Raw genomic sequence first — 20,263 nt, forward strand, 5'->3', positions numbered from 1 at the left:
GTGACAGATATACCATGAATCATAACTCAAATCCCCACTGCAGAGAGAATTTTGCCTAAGTCGCAGTTAACTGCTACACCCAGGATGTGATCTTTACCACTAACAGAAATGTTTTCCTTATTAAATTAATTTACAAATCCCACTCCAAAGTTCACAACAAATCAAACTGAAAATCAGTAGTACGCTTACTTTACAAAGGCAAGGTTCTGTGCATGGGTCATCATTAATGCTACCAACCAGGCTACAGTTGCAACGCATGCAGCTTGGATAACCTTTGTAGCCGAAGGCACAGCGATCACACTTCTCTCCTGCGTAACCTTCCTTGCAGCGACACTGACCAGGCTGAACACCTTGAAAAGGGAGAAAAGGATGAAAAAGAGGAAGACCTATCACATGCAGATACATATCATTTTTTGCTCCCTAAGCATTAGAACCATGACAGAAGCCTTATGTAGTGTGCTACAATACCAGCAAGTGCAAGAAGTCTGGGAAAGGTTTAAGCTCAGCAACCTTTTTCTGCAATATAAGTGAGCCATTGGCCTAATTACTAAGGGTTGTTCCACTTATGCTTGTGCTACGGGAAGTGTTTCCTTAAGGCAGGGCAGCCCCCCTAATCTCTCCAACCCTGTGCTCCCAAAGAACTTTTCCTCAGGTTTGCAGGGCCTTCTAGTGCAAGACAGGATATGCCATAGAGCATTGTAATTGGTAGGGAAAATTGGTGAAAACTGAGTGCCTTGCCTTGCACTAGCAGAAGCAGTTGCATAGGCACAAATCCTCACTTAGCAGTTAGTAGCATCAAGCCTGAATTCCTGGGCCTAGTTTCCTCAGTCCTGACCTTCATCCTACCTCACACTTGTCTCATGTCATAACAGGTTCCCTTTAAAAAAAATATTCCATCACCAATCATTCCTTGCATATCCTATGGGATATGCCAAATCTCCAGTTGAAATTGCTAATAAACCCCATTCTAAATGCATGTAACTACAATCCAAGCAAAAATCTAAACATGTTTGAACTGGTCCTTATTGCCAGTGTTTCCTCACATACAATTCCCAGTTACAAAAAATATTAGCTGGACTAGTTTTTAGAGAAAATGTATTTTCCAGTCACTTACCATGTTGTGGGTCAGCATGATCATCATCTTTAACACAGTCAAAACCAAGTGACCCAAATATATCACATTCACAGGGAAAGCAAGGGTTATCGTCAAAGGGAGACACCTAAAAGAAGTTAATATTTTTGTTCACGTTAATAGTAAGATGCTGGTGAGTGTGTATAATAATTGCTATCTGAGGATAATGATGATATGGCATGACAACACACAGAGTAGTACGACACACAATTCAACAGGCTATTGTGATTAATTTAGTCCTTGTGGGAGGAAACTGAAAACAATGCTGTAGGCATGAATGGAGTAGCATTCAAACTGGCCATCATAGCTGTGGGATGTTTTGGAAAAGGAATGTTTGTTGGAAAGCAATCCAGGAGTTTTTGAAGTGTCATAGACCTTAGGGTAGCCTTCCTGAACCTGCCTGGAGCTATTGGCAGCTGCCGTCCAAAATTTGTGGAGGGCAACAGAAGTTGCCAAAAGGGTCTGTACAGCTTGTACTTATTTGCTCACACCAGCTGAAGGGATTCAAGAGGGAAGCCAGCCAGAGGAGAGGGGGCAAGTGCATGTCTTCCCATCACTGACATCACTTCAGCTTGCCAGAAGGGAGAGAAGGAGCAGCCAAGCAGCAGTGAGATCAGTGGTGCAAATGTACTAGTGGGCACAGTGGATTGGCTCCACTGGTATGCTTGCATTGCACCAACCTTTCCACCACATTGCCTCTCTCCTAGTAAGCCGCTGGTGATGGGAAGTAAGATAAATGGCAATGCCCTGCGGACCACTGCTGCCAGTCACTTGCCACTGCTGATGACTCCTTGACAACTGTTATGAGTTTATATAATATGACCAACAGCTACAGCAACATATTAAGAGTTACAACAAAGTATTTTATAGGACTTGCAGGGATACAACCTCAGTATACTCTGCCATTTTTCTGCTAATAACCTTCCCTTCATTATGGCTTTTTTAAATCACATGGTATTGCAAAAATCAACCAGAAATGGGCTGAAAGAAATAAGTGCTGTTTTTAGCACAGTTCAAAGCAACAGAACATATGTTCATAAAATCCTCTTACTTTATGTGGCCTATAGTAACCGTCAGTACACATGTCACAGTTTATTCCAGTGGTGTGTTGAGTGCAGTTTATACAGACTCCGCCACCTTTGAACTGGCCATGAATGTTTAAGCTTCTTTTCTGATCTGCCACACTCTGATCGTAATAACAATCTTCTGCTTTGTTATGACAGTTGCATCCTAAAAAGAAAGAAAGAATTTCACTTTCCATTTTTTAAAAAACAAAGCATAGCTAAACATATAAACAGTAGGGGAAAAACCCTGAACGTTTTCTGTACTATATGGCTTCTTACTGTGCATGTAGCAGCGAATATATACAGAACTGGCTTTTTAAAAACTGTGTTATGCAGTTCACACTGATCTGAAACTTTCACCATTTATTAAAGTACATAATTACTAATAGTATTCTGGCTTCTTCCTCCTTGCTTTCTAAACTTCTCTCATTGTTGAAAAAGTAAAGCATGAATAAAACACGTTTACTAATTTTCTTGTAACTCTACATTTTAAAGCCCGAGAAGTCCTGCAGAGTTCTTCAAAATGAACTACTAGAACTGACGCATCTGATTCCCTGCAACTACTAAATGTAGTTCAGAGTATTTCTACAGCACAAGCTGAAGACAGTAAATAGTCAGGTGATACTTGCTAAAGTTAATGCTGTACAGCAAGGGCAAGGAACCTTTTTCAGCCTGAGGGCCACATTGATTCATGGGCAACCTTCTAAGGGCCACATAGCAGAAGTGGTTGTGGTCACAGCTGTTCATCCTCTAGCCATGCAAGCACAGTTCAAGAATGCTTTGCAGCCAGGGAAAAAACCACTAGTAACACTTGTGGGGATGCAGAGCACAAGGAAGTGAGGAGTGTGGCTAACTGTGATGGGTAAAGGTAAAGGTACCCCTGCCCGTACGGGCCAGTCATGTCCGACTCTAGGGTTGCATGCTCATCTCGCTTAAGAGGCCGGGAGCCAGCGCTGTCCGAAGACACTTCCACGTCACGTGGCCAGCGTGACGAAGCTGCTCTGGCAAGCCGGCACCAGAGCAGCACACGGAAATGTCGTTTACCTTCCCGCCATAAAGTGGTACCTATTTATCTACTTGCACTTAAGGGTGCTTTCGAACTGCTAGGTGGGCAGGAGCTGGGACCAAAAGACAGGAGCGCACTCCGCCACGGGGATTCGAACCGCCGACCTTGCAATCAGCAAGTCCTAGGCACTGAGGTTTTACCCACAGCGCCACCCGTGTCCCAACTGTGATGGGTATCATGGTCCAAATAAGAGCCTTGAGGGCCAGATAAAGAGACCTGAAGCCCACATTCAGCTTCCAGTCCTAAGGTGCCCTATTCATATTGTACACATACACATTAAAACAAGCATCTAATGAAACCATTACTAACAGCTTACATAGTTCAAAGGCACAGTTTCCCATATGTGAAGAGAAACCAATATATACCACTGCTGTCACATCAGAAAACAAGGCAACCCATCACGCATCTAGCTGTGTGTGCATATTAGGGGACACCATATTCTCATTAGGGGTCACTGAAAAAGGGACACAGAGATCACTTAAGATCTTACAAAGACATACTATTTGAAAGCAAGTGCCATTGGCAATCATATATGGATGATAATGTTAAAAAGTGGTGGGGTGCAATAAACTTGTAATTTAAAACCAAAAATAGTCATGGCAGATCTGCAAACTCCTAGCTTCACAAGCCTGGTGCAGATCTAACAGTCCCTGTAGTGCTAATATTAGAAACACAAGTACACCATATATTTTTAAAAAATTAAGGCAGGTTCACCTACTTCGCCATTCCACAGGCTTCAGTGGTGGCTGGATTACATACCTAGCCAATGTTAAGGCAAGTGTATAGAGAAGCATCATTTTAGTGCTACGTACTCTCACATTTGTTGCCAGCAGAAATGGTTCCTGGTCTCCACGGGGCCTGGTGGTAGCCAGGGCAACACTCGTTACAGCTCTCACCGCAAGTATTGTGCTCACACTGGCACTGAAGCTTCTAAATAAAAGCAAATTATAACACAGCTCTATTACCTAATGCCTTGAAACAAAAATGCCTCTTTACCTGAGATCTTAGAACACATGAACTAACTTTTAAACATTTAGAGCAGCCTACAAGTTTGTACAGGACCTTCTTGCCATGGTATAACATTTATCTTGGAAGAGTAGCAGAAACCCATTCAACCTGTAGGAAGCAATGTAGCTCAGGGAAACTACAGTGTAAAAAGTGGTAAAAGGAGAGAGAAGTGAAGGGGGCAGAGTGAGGGGTAAGTTATTTTAAAATAGACAGAGAACAGTGGGAGTTGCTGGTGGATGACTGACAAACATTCACAAGGCCCTGCAATATTTAAGTATGGATTTCTGCATTGTCAGCAGTTCAGGGAGCGTACCTCTGACTCTCCCCTTCCCTTATTACTTGTTTGTTTAAGGGGCAATCCAAACCCTTGACCAGCAGCAGTAGAGCTTAATGAAGCAGCACAGCCGTCACTGCATCCACAGCCCTGCTGCTCTTGCTAGATGGGACGGAAGGTTAGGAGAAAGGGAGGAATGCCTATTTGCTATGCCAGCCACCTGGGAGGGACAAAGCTCCAATGAAAGTCCAGGTTTTAAAGAGCTCCTGGCTTTTCCTGGTTAATGAGAGTCAGTTTGTCAGATATGTCCTGCTTCCCAGGAAGGCATTCTGGGGCTTTGACTACTTGGTGGGAGATCACCTGAGATAAAATGACTGCTTGGCTTACAGAAAACCATGAGGGGGACGGACATCAATGCCCTGTGTCACAACCTTAGGGTTATTCTTCACCTCTTCTTCAATATATTTAAGAAAACAAGGCAGAGTATGTGTGCCTGCTGGAGTGCACGTCTGCAATTTCAGAATTTACTGTTAAAAGCAACAACACCACTATACTTGAAATTCTGGGAGAAGGAAGTATTTTATATGGCAAATGTAGAAATATTACTTCCGGATGAGCAAGTTGCTAAAAAGAAGAACTCTTCAAGTACATGAAGTGCTGTCACAAAGAACAGAGACCTGTTCTCTGCTGCCCCAAAGGGAACAACTAGATGTGATGGGCTTAAGCTACAATGTGGTAGGTTTCAATGGAGCATTAAGATAAATGTCTTGATGGCAACAGCAGTTTAACGATGAAACCAATACCTACCCTAGAGGGAAGCTGAAATGGAATATGATAACACTGCTGCTGTGCACACAGTCATGATAGTAACTGAAGTATATAAGTGGAGGTAGAGAAAAACCTCTAAGACGTTTTGGTGGGTGAGAAGTTATTCAAGTTTGTAGAGACTGTATTAAGCTGTAGTGTTTGCAACATTCCTCCTGCTGATCGTATAGGCGCGCGCGCGCGCACACACACACACACAGACTTGTATATTAAAGGTTAGCTGTGTGTGAATGAATGAATGTGCTCAAGTGTGTACAGTGGTACCTCAGGTTAAGAACTTAATTCGTTCTGGAGGTCCGTTCTTAACCTGAAACTCTTCTTAACCTGAGGTACCACTTTAGCTAATGGGGCCTCCAGCTGCCGCCGCGCCCGATTTATATTCTCATCCTGAAGCAAAGTTCTTAACCCGAGGTACTATTTCTGGGTTAGTGGAGTCTGTAACCTGAAGCGTCTGTAACCTGAAACATCTGTAACCTGAGGTACCACTGCATATGGAAATAGCTGAAAGAATGAGCAAGGAAGACTTGCAAAATAACAAGAGTTTTGATAAGGTGTACACATCCTGAAACATAGTTTCTTTATTTCTATATTCCTATGCATTCCTAAAAGGATCCACTGGAAGTATAGTTCTAATAAACCTGTAAGCCTTCCTCGAGCAGTCAGTGGAACACCTGTGCCACATAGGCTGCACTACTTGAAAAGCCTATGCAGTGTAATACACATCTTTCCAGTATGTCTGAAAGGGCTTGAAGTGAGGGCAGACGACCCAGGCATTTATAATTTCACTAAATAATGAGCAACCAAGTAATGAACTAAGATGTATTTCTGTAACATTAAAAACTTGTTTTTGCAACATTTTAGCGGTATTCAGAAATTTCTTTTTCTTGAGACAAATACATGTTTGCAGAGGGGGTGACACAAGCAAACAAGCATACCTTTGTGACTTGATCCAAAGGACAGCTTCGAGCATGGCCATAGCAAATGCACATCCCTCCAACAGAGATGTCCTTTATTGAATAGTAGTACTAAATAAAGCAAAGTTTGATTTATAAAATCAGTTTCCTTTTAGCATTTGAAACAAGAAGTGCCAAAGTTCTATTTAAAAAAAACAAAAACAACCACGAATCTTTCAGTTCAGGTGAAGTTTATACTAGTCAGGACTTATTCATGGAAACGTAAATGAACAGGTATTTCTTTCTCTCCCTCTCCCTGACACACACACACACACACACACACACACACAAAGAGCAGCAACAGCACAATAGCATTCATCACTCTAAGTCACAGATCAGGTTTTCTCTTTTTGCCAACATTACAATTCTTTTTTTAAAAAATATTATTATTATTATTATTATTATTATTATTATTATTATTATTATTCAAAAACAAAAATAAAGGAAAAAAGAAAGAAAAAATACAACATCAAACATCATTATAACATTTCATCCTACATACAAAATAAAGCAAATTACTATTACCCCATGTGACTTCCTTCCACCAATACTCGACATTTTTTATATTTTCTTATTAACATTGCTTCTTTTATATATTATCTCTAATATTCCTAATATTAATTTCATCTATTTCACCTTTACATACAGTGGTGCCCCACAAGACGAACGCCTCACAAGACGGAAAACCCGCAAGACGAAAGGGTTTTCCGTTTTTTGAGGCGCTTCGCAAGACGAATTTCCCTATGGGCTTGCTTCGCAAGAAGAAAGCCCATAGGGAAATCTCCGGGGACCTCTTTTAAATGCTGGCGGTGGGGAGCAAAGCCTTCCCCCCCCCCTCCGGCCTTCAGAAGAGGTCCAGGAAGGCCGGCGGGGGCCGAAAGGCTTTGCTCCCCACCACCAGCATTTTAAAAGCAGTCCGGGATAGCAGGGAAGCGCTTCCCGCTATCCCGGACGGCTTTTGAAGGCAGGCGGCGGGGGGGAGCAAAGACTTTCGCCCCCCACCGGCCTTCAGAAGAGGTCCAGGACCTCTTCTGAACGCTGGCGGGGGGCAAAAGTCTTTGCTCCCCCCCGCCTGCCTTCTCGGGAGAGCGGAGAAATGCAGCGCTTTCTCCGCTTTCCCGGACGGCTTTTGAAGGCAGGCGGCGGGGGGGAGGAAAGACCTTCGCCCCCCACCGGCCTTCAGAATAGGTCCTGGACCTCTTCTGAACGCCGGCGGGGGGCAAAAGTCTTTGCTCCCCCCTGACTGCCTGCCTTCCCGGGAGAGCGGAGAAATGCAGAGCTTTCTTTGCTTTCCCGGACGGCTTTTGAAGGCAGGCGGCGGGGGGGAGTAAAGACCTTCGCCCCCAACCGGCCTTCAGAAGAGGTCCTGCACCTCTTCTGAAGGCTGGCGGGGGTGAAAGTCTTTGCTCCCCCCCCGCCTGCCTTCCCGGGGGCTTTAAAATCGCCCCGGGACAGCGGAGAAGTCCGCTGTCCGGGGCGATCTTAAAATGCTGGTGGGCGGCAGCGCTGCCGCCCGCCAGCATTTTAGAAAACCCTGGGACAGCGGAGAAGTCCTCTGCTGTCCCGGGGTTTTTTAAAATGCTGGGGGTGGGAAGAAAAGCCCTTGTCCCGCCCCCCCCCAGCCTTCAGAAGAGGTCGGGGGACAAACTGTCCCCAGACCTGGACTGAAGGCGGTTTCCTTAGGAACGCATTGATTGATTTTCAATGCATTCCTATGGGAAACCGTGCTTCGTAAGACGAAAAACTCGCAAGACGAAAGAACTTGCGGAACAAATTAATTTCGTCTTGCGAGGCACCACTGTACTTAGTCTATGCATATCAACAGTGTTTTTTCATGTAGTCCTCAAAGCATTGCCATTCCATTCTTAATTTTTGATTTGTTTGGTATCTTATGGCTGCTGTTAACTTTGCCAATTTATAAAATCACATAATTTAATTATCCAATCCTCTTTAGTGGGGATGGTTTCCCCTTTCCAATTTTTTGCAAGTACTAGTCTGGCTGTGGCCATCACATATAAAAATAGTCTTTTCTTATCTTGTGGCATATCTTTTCCTATTATACCCAATAGGTACGCCTCTGGCTTCTTTTCTATAGAAGTCCTAAACATTTTTTTTCAACTCTTCGTGAATATATCCTGAGAATTTATTAATTTTCTCTCAGCCCCACAATTCTTATGCTATATGTCATAATCTACTACAAGTAAAGTAAAACTCTGCACAAATACAAATCATTTGAAGCATAAATTACTCATTCAACTCAGAACTAATTTTGGCTTCAGGTATACCGATGTAACAACCAAAGGAGGTTTTTGAAAAACTCACTCATCTGTGAGAATGCTAATGAGATCAATTTGGTCCAGAGGCTTTTTCTGAGAATAGACAACATTCATTTTAGCTATTTTCAGAAGAGCTAAGTTAAACTAATAATTAGGGAGAATTGCTTAGCAAATGTAGCACTGACATGCCTTGATTCCCTTGATGAGGCAAACCATGCGTTCAAATGTAGATTTATGTCATCTGTCAAGCTTGTGTTGAACTTATACATTACATTGGTTATAGCGTCAAATAACAATAGTTCTCATGTGCTAATAATAATATCTACAACTAGGTATTGTTTGAACTGTATCATGCAATCTTTCTTTAGACAAGTACCATATAAAGGTATTAAACAAGAAGGGTATTCTTGGAGTTGTGATGGGGGGGGGGGGAATTGTGTTGTGTTTGGTTTTTCAGTTTTTAGGAACCAATTAGGAAAAGAACTGTAAGAATGGGGGGCTGCGTGTTTCCACTCCTCACCATCCCCAATGTTTCTGGGTTCCCTCTCCCAGCCTTCACATCTCTAAGTACACATCTCTAAGTACTAAGTACTTTGGACATACATCTCCAGCTTCACAAGCCATGGATCATGAAGCCAGAAATGATCACTGAGGCTGCACATTCCTCCTCCTTTCAATGTGGAGAGCCTGATTTGTTTTAATGTAATTCCCTGTTACATATGAAATGGGGAACTCTGCTTTAACTCTGATTAACTAGTACAGGGTGAGTCTTTTAAAAGAGGCCCTGTGGAACATGTGTACTCTGTATCCACGGGGCCTCTTTTAAAGGACTCACCCTGTATAATAAACCAGGTTCATGCCCCAGAAATGCCCGTCGCATGGACAAATTTTACACTCGTTGGGCATCTTCTTACTGCTAGTGGACAAATAGCGGGCAAATGTGGAGGGTGCATGTGACTAGCCTACATGCTTTTAACACACGAGGCGCTTCATCTGAACCTGCAGCACGTTGGAATGCATTCAAACGGCATAGTGCCTATGAGAGAATGCTGCTTTATAAAATTAGCATGTGACTTCAGTCCCACAATGGGTTTCAATCTTTCATCAAGACATATTTGGAACAGACCCACTTAAGTACATTTACCAGTTTCAATGGGTCTACTTTGAGTAGAACAAGATGTTGAGAATCACCCAGATATAACACATATCCAATTCACATGGTTGGTTAAAACCCAGAAAAAAGCATCTACCCTTACCCTTCTGGTAACAATAGGATCAACATCTTTAGGATCATGGTGGCTAAGGGTCATGAGGTCCGCATTAAGGTTTCTTATACGCTGTAATCGAAGCCGGATGTACCGTGCAGAAGTAAACTCCAATAATGTCGGTGAAGGGTCATCAGCACTAGGTCTACCATTGATCAACGATGTATGGATCTAAAAAGAAATAATGGTTTCTGTATAAGCCTGTAAATAACACGTCAATGTTTCAAAATACCTTCTGGGTGAAAGTTTAAAATCAGCCTCCGCACCCATCCCACTGTTCCTTCCGCCACAACACCACAATACAAGCTGGGCATGTCTGTAAAGTAGTTACCAGGCTCAATACACTGTTGTGCTGTTCCTGCTCACTGCTGTCCTCATTAAGGGTGTTGAATGAATTACTTTATAACTCACATCTCACAGAAATCGCTTTCCAGTCTGCAGATTAAATGCTGAGAGCGCATTTTTTAATGGGCTTCTGCAGGACGAGGGCAAAGGAAAGCAGGCCTGTAGCTAAAACACTGGCATAGGGATGCAGAATGAAACACTCACTGGGGAAGCAGGAATGTACTTGCCCTCAGCATTTTATGAACTTTCATACCAAGGCTTCAATGCTAGTTTTGATTCCCGTGCAATACATTATATACCCAACTAGATGAGCTAGAGGAAGAAAATCTAGGGAATAAAAAGATACACAGAAAGAACAAAAACTGCCCTACAGTCTTCAATGTATTCTCAAGCACAACATAGTGGGGCAGCCCTTGGTCACCACAGATCTTTGGAATCTAATGCAGTCACCTCAGGTTATATTTGAATTAAACTTGTTTCTATTTTATTTTTACTATACAATAAAAATATATTTTGTGACTGTTTTGTACTTAGGCTATAACCCTTCAGAAAATTGGTTAGCATCTCCTGTGAAATGTTCTAAGAACTCAAAACATGTTGACTTGTAATTTACTACTGAAATCAATGCAATTTACTCTTTAGTAAGTCTATTTAGAATTGGCTTCAGACAATCTAAAATACTCAGCAATCTTAGGGTGATTTTCAACAAAGTTTTACTCAGAGGACACCGACAAAAATTAACTGACTTAACTTAATCATTAGTTAATATCCACAGATCTATTCTGAACAAACCTTAGTTGAATACACGCTTAGGCTTCAATCAACAGATTTCACCCCCTTCAGAGAAGGAGACAAGGGCTAAGCTAAAACATCCTGGAATCTGAACTAAAGTACCCAAATTAATTTCAGATTATGCTTCTGCTACGAATGTTGTTTTACACATCCCATTAAAAATCACATGACATACTTGCTTCTACAGTGGAACCTTGGTTTATGGACGTAATTCGTGACAGAGGCACATCCACAACCTGCAGCATTCGCCTCCTGAAGCGCCGCTTGTGCGCAGGTGCGATTTGGCGCTTCTGTGCATGCGTGAAGCACAATTTAGCGCTTCTGCGCTTGTACGAAACCCAGAAGTAACCTGTTCCGGTACTTCCAGGTTTCCCGTGGTCTGCAACCCGAAAACATGTAACCTGAAGCGTCCATAACATGAGGTATGACTGTATATGCACATTTAGCCTAAAGTGTTAAAGTAACATATAAAAAAGATAACATCGATAGCATTTTAGTCCGAAACACATTCAGAACTCTGACAGCTTTCAGTCTAAGAAAGAATTTGGAATTGTTCTCTTAGTGGCTATTTTTATAAGGTCAACGCATAAAGACAGACATTCACAGTGAACTAGTCACAGATTTTAGAGCCTCATTTCCTGATGTCGCTGGCCTAGCTCTCTGATCTATAGTACAGAACCACTATGAACAGAGCTTGCTTTAAATAAAGAACAATCAACTGTTGACCTGCACAATGCATAGCTCTTTTAATTAGGCTCTCTCTTTGAAACAATGCCAAGTCCTCCTTCAGAGCTCAAGCTACACAGAGCAATTTAGACAGCATTTTTAATTTTATGATCGAGTATCAGGTGATCCTTAAGAAAAGCATTAGAAAAAAACCCAGAGCCCAAGTTTACACAAGATAACAGGAACTCTCAACAATTCACCACTGTAGATGTGTTAAGAGGTGCAAAGTTTTTATAAATATAAACTGCAGCATCAAAGATAAGAGTGGGCTTCCTGTTCAGAAGCTGCTTCACCTCTCTCCCTGGAGTGAGATCAACAATGAGCCTCCTCAAATGTAAGCAAGCTTTCCCACAATAAGTAAAAAGTATTTTTTTAAAAAAATTGGGAAGATTCTGATCTTCAGAAACAAAATCTGCTGCAGCTGCTAATAATGCCAAATAAATCTTGATGGAGGAGAGAGAAGACCAGAATCTGAAGAAGCCTATAAAACTATGCGTAAGAGCAGAGTTGTTTTACTACCCCCATGTCCAAGAATAAGAGGCATCTGAACAAACAAAAAGAAAACCTACCTCTCCATGTTCAAGTGGGACTAGCTTAGAATAATAAGAAGTGCAGATAACTTCATCATCTCTCTTATATGTAGGAGGCCCAAGCCTTGGTGTTATGTTGTATCTTACTAGGCACTCAGTATCACTAACTGCATAGTACTGCCATGGCTTGAAATCAATCCCATCCAGAGAACGTTCCAAAATCCAGTTTCCAGGTCGGGGAGCATTAGCAGCTTTGATGATCACATAGGCAACTTGAAAGACCTGCAAGAAATGTAAGGGCGGGAAATGCAAGACTTAGTACTAACCTATGAAAATATAGTTTTTCAGAGTAGCTCAAAACCCAGGTTTCAACTATCTAACATCTATAATTATTTTTTAATGCTCTTGTTTGCAATGGAAATTGCTTTTAGCTCAATTTCCATAGCCTACACTTAAATTAAATAAATACAACCCCAACTTCAAATGCTATTTCCTATTTGGCCTTTACACAAGAGTTCACAAAGTTCAAATTTCTATAATTTCAGAAGTTCGTACATTAGGACAAGGCATGTCATGGACAAGCATTAAAACAGGACATGTACATGCAAAGCATCTTGTTATACATAACATTATACAGAAAGTTGCACAATAAACAGTCCCTCGAGAATCCGCTGTTAGTTTCTATTGGCCTCAGGAAAGCATGCCAAAATGTTTCCTTCAGGCTGAATGTATAGAAAAAAAGAATCCTGATGACCCAAAATATTATGAAGATTTAGATTTTTAAAAAATGCACTAAGGGCATAAGCAACATTCAGCTTCATCCCTCAAATCACAAAAATTTCCTCCAAGCACTGTAGGAGAAAGAGCTTCATGTAATTACTAGAAAAACCAGTTCTGAACCAAACTTCAACCACAAGACCTAATGAGATCCGCACAAATACTCTGTAGGTGCTGGAACTCATTTCCAGCTGCAACCTGCCCTTATCAAAGAAGTGATTCATATGGATTTAGGACAACTATAGGTCCTGTTAGAATACAAATTGTGAGTATTATCATAATTATTGTTTTTCCAGCAGAAGTCACTGTAATAAATAAGGAATCATCCAAGTACTCATTTAGAGTGATACCCCCATTGTGGCATCCTACCTGTACATCAGACTTCCGCTTCTGCAAACAGGACTTATCATTCCTCTCCTCTCCCCTGCTGTCCCCATGCACCCCCAAAATTTACTCCAGCGGGGTGGGTATCCTACAGATCAGATGGGGTGTGGGGAAGGGAGGAAGGGAAATTCCAGTGCATACACCAGTACACCCTATGTGCTTATGTGAAATGTGCAGTAAGTCTAACAGTCAAATGCAGTCAAATGCACTTATACGGTCACAGTGAGATCCACAAGACCCACCCCTTGTTCTGGTGCAGCAATAAGGACTTACCAACACCTTTCCTCCACTCTTTCCAGGCATAGTCCGTGCTTTTAAGTTCTGTGCCTGAGTATCCTTCATTAAGTAATGCATTAGGAAGTGTAAGAAAGACAGACAACCATTTTGGAGTTTTTTTAAAAAACCAAAAACCCAAACTCCCAGTCTACCAAGGAGACCCCTCCCTTAACCTCTCTCCACTGTACTTTCTATAACCCAAAGATAAGTAGGAATTCTTTGATCATGCAACACAACAAAGCTACATACTTTTATACAATTTTTACTTGCCTGTCTTAAATCCAGAGTTATGGTTATCCAATGGTATTCTCTTCCGTTCTGAATGCTAGGACTTTGCCACCAGTTATTAGTACCATCTATAGCATTTGAGATAGGGTGTTGTTCTAAAAAAAGCAAAAATAAATTAAGATCACGTTTCCCCTCTTCCCCCCTCCACTTTTGCTGTTTTTGGTTATCATGATTACGATCTTACTAGTAAAGAACACAGGTCATATACTATGAGCCCATGGTGGCTATGAGCCAGTTTTCCCTGATATCTGAGTCAGATCTTTGAAAGTGGGTTTCTGGTGTTCTTATTTTATTTCATTTGTTGCCCACCACTGGTATGTTTATGATAAGTGTGTGTGTGTGTGTGTGTGTGTGTGTGTGTGTACACAAGAATAAGTGGTATATGAATTTGTACAAATAAATAACTAAATAAAGGTAAAGGACTCCTGACAGTTAAGTCCAGTCGCAAACGACTCTGGGGTTGCGGCGCTCATCTCACTTTACTGGCCAAGGGAGCCGATGTTTGTCTGCAGACAGTTTTTCCGGGTCATGTGGCCAGCATGAGTAAGCCACTTCTGGCAAAACCAGAGCAGCACATGGAAACACCATTTACCTTCCCACCAGAGCAGTACCTATTTATCTACTTGCACTTTGACGTGCTTTCCAACTGCTAGGTTGGCAGGAGCTGGGACTGAGGAACGGGAGCTCATCCTGTCGCGGGGATTTGAGCTGCCAACCTTAATTTGTACAATAAATACTACCTCCAATATTGGAGGCTATATGCCTCTGAGTATCAGCTTCTGGGGGGGCACAAGAGGAGAGTGTGCTGTTATAAAGGTAAAGGTACCCCTGCCCGTACAGGCCAGTCGTGTCCAGCTCTAGGGTTGTGTGCCCATCTCACTTAAGAGGCCGGGGGCCAGCGCTGTCCGGAGACACTTCCGGGTCACCTATTTATCTACTTGCACTTAGGGGTGCTTTCGAACTGCTAGGTGGGCAGGAGCTGGGACCGAAAGACAGGAGCTCACCCCGCCGCGGGGATTCGAACCGCCGACCATACGATCGGCAAGTCCTAGGCACTGAGGTTTCACCCACAGCGCCACCCCTGAGTGCTGTTATAGTCATCTCCTATTTTAAGACTCCCCATAGACATCTAGCTGGCCACTCTGAGACAAGTATGCTGGCCCAGATGTGCCTTTGTTCTGTGTCTTATGTTTTGGGGGTGGGGGAGAGTAATATGGACAAGCACAACATAAATTCAGATAGAATAAAACTTTCACACAGAACATAAATGTATTCCAGACAAAAATAACACAATGAAATTTTAAAAAACAGAATTTTGTTTCACTCCCCACTGATTCCACTGGGATTACTTTGGATTGCAGTGTTCACGTGGCTAAGCCAGTTGCATTCTTGAGCCAGCTGAATACCATAGTCAGTGTCTCTTGGAACAGCCAGAAAAAAGTATAAAGTAGTGAACTTGCCTTTGGAATTTGCACTATTGTGGTCACAGATCCGACACTGCGCATTGCGTAGGGGCCGACCTGGAACATGCTCCACAAGTTTACAAAACATCTCAGGGCCCTTTTCACCGCAAGTAGCATTGGTGCTGATATGAGCATTGCTAGCAAGGTTTAAAATGGCAGGAAATAAACCTAAAGAGTAAAAGGAAGGTCATTTAATAATTATAATGGTTCTTTTCTCATTACACTTTTATTTTACTCGTGCCTTTAGAAGCCATTTGATGATACCAGAGAGGGCTCCCCATTTTTCAGATTTCTGTTACCACTGGGTTGATTTCTTAAATGTGCTTAGACTTAAAGCAACATGTCCTACATTAACTCAATTAGGAAGTAATCCTAAATATGAGAAGCCAGTGTAATCTGTGCCATCTTAAACTAAATCGGTGTTAAGTACAGTATGCCAGTTTCAAACTTTGTTCAGGAGTGGGGTTACTGCCAGATGAGGCAGCGGAAGTAGGGCAGATGGAAAACTAGAAATAGAGTTTGATTTACACCACCCTTTTTGCCTGTGTATGTTCCACTGGATTTGCAGGTCACACGTCTGAGATGAACTGTTAGGATCAAGCATAAATCTCCCTATCCGGTCCCATCCCTCTGCTCCCCTGGAACACCCATTTTTCAGGGCTTACACTAGTGTAAATTCCAGAAGTCTTGGCTCAGATGGATTAGCTCAATGAGCCAGGATTAGTGAGTTATGCTCCCATCATGTCTCTGGCTGACCTGGGGTTGAGGACTCAAGGAGACGAAGTCTGGCTGTGCTGAGAACCTGTAGGCTGAGCTAGAGTCCTGCCACATCCTCGCTCACTCATCCCAGATGATCTAGGGTTAGGGTTAGGACTGCGCCTTTAGCATCAGTTAAGTACTCCATAGAAAAAGGAATGACTATCTGCCAAGAGAGGCCAAAGGAGTGGTGACTATGTGCCATGCAACACACACACAAGGCTCACACAAGCCATGTACCACATACACATATGTGAATACATGCAGGCCGGGGGAGCACAGCACGTCCCATTCACTGTACATGCTACATTGCATCTACATATGCACTACTTTCTTTGCCTTCTAGGTTTGTACACAGATAAGTATGGTTCAGACATGTAAACAAATGGTACAATAAGGCTGGAACCTGCCACCACAGTGCTTTGCCCCAGCTTTAAAGGCAAGAGTGCCCCTGGGATATCTGAAGAGGGCTTGCTTGCTTTGAGTTTTGAACAAGATACTGTTGCCATAGTCTTTCTGTGACCTCAGCCTAAGCAAAATGTGTCCCCTCAATTAAATAGTTTAGATTGGTGGCCCAATGTAAACAACTTGCAACTACGAGGTGTATACTTGAATAAGAGAAATTGCAAACGTATTAATTGGCTTTTAAACCCTATCCATGGCCATTTCCTGCCCCTTCATCTTTGCTGAAAGAGGCCTAACAAGATTTTTAAAAATACCAATCAAGACTCAGAGAAAACAAGAGAGCAAGATAGACGACCAAGTGCTAAACTAAACAAGGAAGCTGTGTAGGTTTTTGTTTTGTTTTTAAACCTTTCCCTATCCTTTCACACAATGATGTGAAGTTGTCTTTGATTTGTATTCCTTTGATTACTCAGCTGTACCATTTTGTCCAAAAAAGAAAGAAGTTCCCACGGGGGGGGGGGGGATGCTACCTGATACTAGGAAACATGCAGATGTTTAAGACCATTTGACCTTGAATATAAGTCATACCTGGCACAGTAACAACCAATCCTAAATACAGTATGTGAAAAAGAAATCTCACTTATTTGCTTTAAGTACAGTCAGCTTGCACTTCACTTGTTTAGGGTCAAGGAGGCTTAAGTAAATGCCAAACTAAAATAGAATGAATGAATTGAAATTTTGGTAATATGAATTCTTTTTAAAAGAAGTGGTAGGCGACTTGGATAGAGATGTGAGAATTTTTAAGAAGATATGAAAAATCCATTCTGGAGAACTCTCAATGTTATATCAAAACACTTATTTTCAACACAATTCTCCATGCCCAAATATTCTGAATTTAAAATTAGTGGAAGAATAATGAAATCCATGCAAGTTATTGAAGAAACATGGAAGCTAAATATGCTATTCTGGTCTGCCATAATCAATCAGTTCTGTCTAAGCATGTTAAGGCTCAGCCCTGCCCAGACCACAAACCTGAGGTCTCCTCAGGAGAGGAGCAAAGACAACAGGATTCTCCAGCAGCTTACCAAATACCATTTCTTTCTGAGGAGGCAGATTTGGGCACTCTAGTTCCAGGACTGTTAGTCCTCATGGCAGCTGCCAGGTCCCTAGCTAGTCTCAGTCACCACTACTACACTACTCCCCCAGGACTACAAGAATGGAGAAGACAGTGAACAAGACACAAACTTCAGTCACCAGCAAAGTGCTCATCTAACCATATTTGAGGCTATGCTGGAGTTGGAGGAAGCATGTGGAAGCAGCTGCTTAGATCAGGACATTACTGCAAACCAGTAAAGGGTCCAGCCTCCAGCTCCTATGGACAGTAGGCCCACAGTTTACATGGGGGTTATGTTCTGTGGGTCCACATGTCAAGGCAAAATCACATAAAGTTAGGAAGACCCCTGGAATCACACCCCTGGACAAATTCATTTTGTTAGGTTTTTTGCTCAGTTCTCCAATCTGTTCAAGATATCTTAAATCACGATTCTATCTTCTGCAGCATTAGCTATCCCTCCCAGTTTGGTGTTACTAGCAAATTTGATGAGCATCCCCTCAATTCTTTCATCCAAGTAGTTTATAAAGGTGTTGAACAACGGGCCTAGGACAAAACCCTGTAGCACCCCACTTGTCACTTCCCCCCAGGATGATGAGGAACCATTACTGAGTTACAAATCCAGCTAACGGTTACTTCATCCAGACCACATTTTACCAGATTCTCTGCAAGAATATAATGGAGGACTTGGTCAAAAGCCTTAGTGAAATGTGCCCACAGCAATCCCCTGATCCACCAAGCTTTTAACTCGTATTAAAAAGAAAGAAAGAAATGAGATTTGTCTGGCACGACTTGTTTTTGAGAAACCCATACTGGGTCTTAGTAATCAAAACATCCTTTTTCTAAGTGCTCACAGACTGACTGTGTAATTATCTGTTCTAGGATCTTTTCTGGTATCAATGTCAAATTGAGTTGCTCCATAATGTCAAATTGAGTTGCTCCATAATCACCATATTAGACATCTTTCAACCTTCTCTAAGGAAATATCATCTTAAATACAACCTTGAATAAACCATGACTATCTAAATTCATTTTGCACTAAATTCGGACGTTATGTTTTGGATTAAGTTATAGATTTTGGTTGTTACAAACAGCATATATAAAACAGTTTTTGTTGTTGCTTTTGCTCCCAGAACGTAGCACTAAGAAAATTGACAAAATAAAGTCTTCTTTGAAAGGGGTAATTATTAAAACAAAAACAAAAAACCAGCAACCAGTTGCAGATAAATATTAGGGTGAAGGCGAACAATAAAAAATTGGGTGTGTTCTATATGTCACCAACTCTATATGTCACTCTTGGGTGTGTTCTATATGCCACATTACATAGGGGCAAAAGGCAATGGGTTATTATGCATCTGAGATGGAAATTCTCCTGTGTTCAAGTATTGATTTTCAGAGAATGTAGATTCACAGCTTACAACCTAAAGTAAAGGAGACAGATGGGCAGTTTGCCAAAAAACAGCAAACTTGCTAGACCATAAAATTAGTTATTGCTTTTTCAACAATACCCTTTTCCCACATGCTCCAAGAGTCTAAACTTTTTTTTTATCTTTAGTGGCTCCTGTCTTTTCTTAAATCACTTTTAGCACAGACTATATTTTCCCACATAGAAATATTTCCATAGAGTTGCCTACTTGCTTTTGAATCAGTGACACTTATTTTGTCATTAAAATTGAATGTTGAAAATTATGAGACCCAGAGCAGAATATTTGGTAGTAGAACCAGAGCCGTAGCTTGGTGATCTTGTACCCCTGGCAGAACCATTCAGATTGCACCCCCTAGACAAGGGCAAATTAGCTCTTATTTATAGACATATTTATGGACATATTTTAGCTGATTTTGCACACCCACCCCTCGCCCCATCCTCACCACCCCCTAGCTACAGCCATGAGTAAAACTACAACAAAGATCTTCCTTGGGACTTTGCCCCACCCTACATGACTATGGTGATGTTTGAAAACCAAGCATTCAATGGATGGGGCTATATGCCTTGTTTTGGGATGGCTGAATCAGTCAATGGAAAGTGCACCCAGATTTCCTGCAGGGGGAAAAACCAGCCTGTTACAGTTCTTTCTTTCTTTCTTTCTGACAACATCCTTCTTTCTTTCATATATCTGATGGGAACGTCAATATCTGTTGGTTTCTATCTGGAAGGGGGCAACTATTGTCCAAATTTCTCAGTCACCAATGTGTGAGTCCAGCCCATTTTCCTTTTCCTCTCTTTGATCAAAGTGTTTAGCATGAAATACTTATCTGGCATGCAGTGGGGAAATCCTTGGCTTGTCCAAATGTATACAGTCAAACTCTAGATTCCAAATTAATAAGGTTTATTAAGATTAGGAATAAGGATGAAGGACAGAGAAAGTAGGTATCATAAAGAGAAAAGTAACTGTTTACGCTCGACTCAGAGGAAATAACAAAAGATGAGTTGCAGCCTGTCATACCTCATGATTTTGCCCAGTACAGTGACCTGGAGAACTTTTAATACATGCATTATCCACCTCACCAGCATTCCCACAGGAGAAGCCAATGTGTGTACAAACTCCT

The 20,263-nt window shown here is 41.9% G+C and overlaps 1 protein-coding gene across 1 annotated transcript in view; it reads right to left on the reverse strand.

The window, feature by feature from the left end:
* Positions 1 to 20,263, reverse strand: part of LAMA1 (laminin subunit alpha 1) — an 89,687-nt gene that overhangs the window by 58,141 nt on the left and 11,283 nt on the right. The window contains exons 2-10 of the mRNA XM_083748297.1: positions 15,442 to 15,612; positions 13,964 to 14,076; positions 12,296 to 12,538; positions 9,855 to 10,034; positions 6,305 to 6,394; positions 4,075 to 4,192; positions 2,184 to 2,362; positions 1,115 to 1,220; positions 190 to 350 (exon numbers count right to left, since the gene is read on the reverse strand). Of these exons, the coding sequence (XP_083604423.1) occupies positions 190 to 350; positions 1,115 to 1,220; positions 2,184 to 2,362; positions 4,075 to 4,192; positions 6,305 to 6,394; positions 9,855 to 10,034; positions 12,296 to 12,538; positions 13,964 to 14,076; positions 15,442 to 15,612 (1,361 nt within the window). The remainder of the gene's footprint in view (positions 1 to 189; positions 351 to 1,114; positions 1,221 to 2,183; positions 2,363 to 4,074; positions 4,193 to 6,304; positions 6,395 to 9,854; positions 10,035 to 12,295; positions 12,539 to 13,963; positions 14,077 to 15,441; positions 15,613 to 20,263) is intronic.

The sequence above is a fragment of the Podarcis gaigeae genome, assembly GCF_964106915.1.
Source record: "Podarcis gaigeae genome assembly, chromosome: 7".
Classification (NCBI taxonomy): Eukaryota; Metazoa; Chordata; class Lepidosauria; order Squamata; family Lacertidae; genus Podarcis; species Podarcis gaigeae.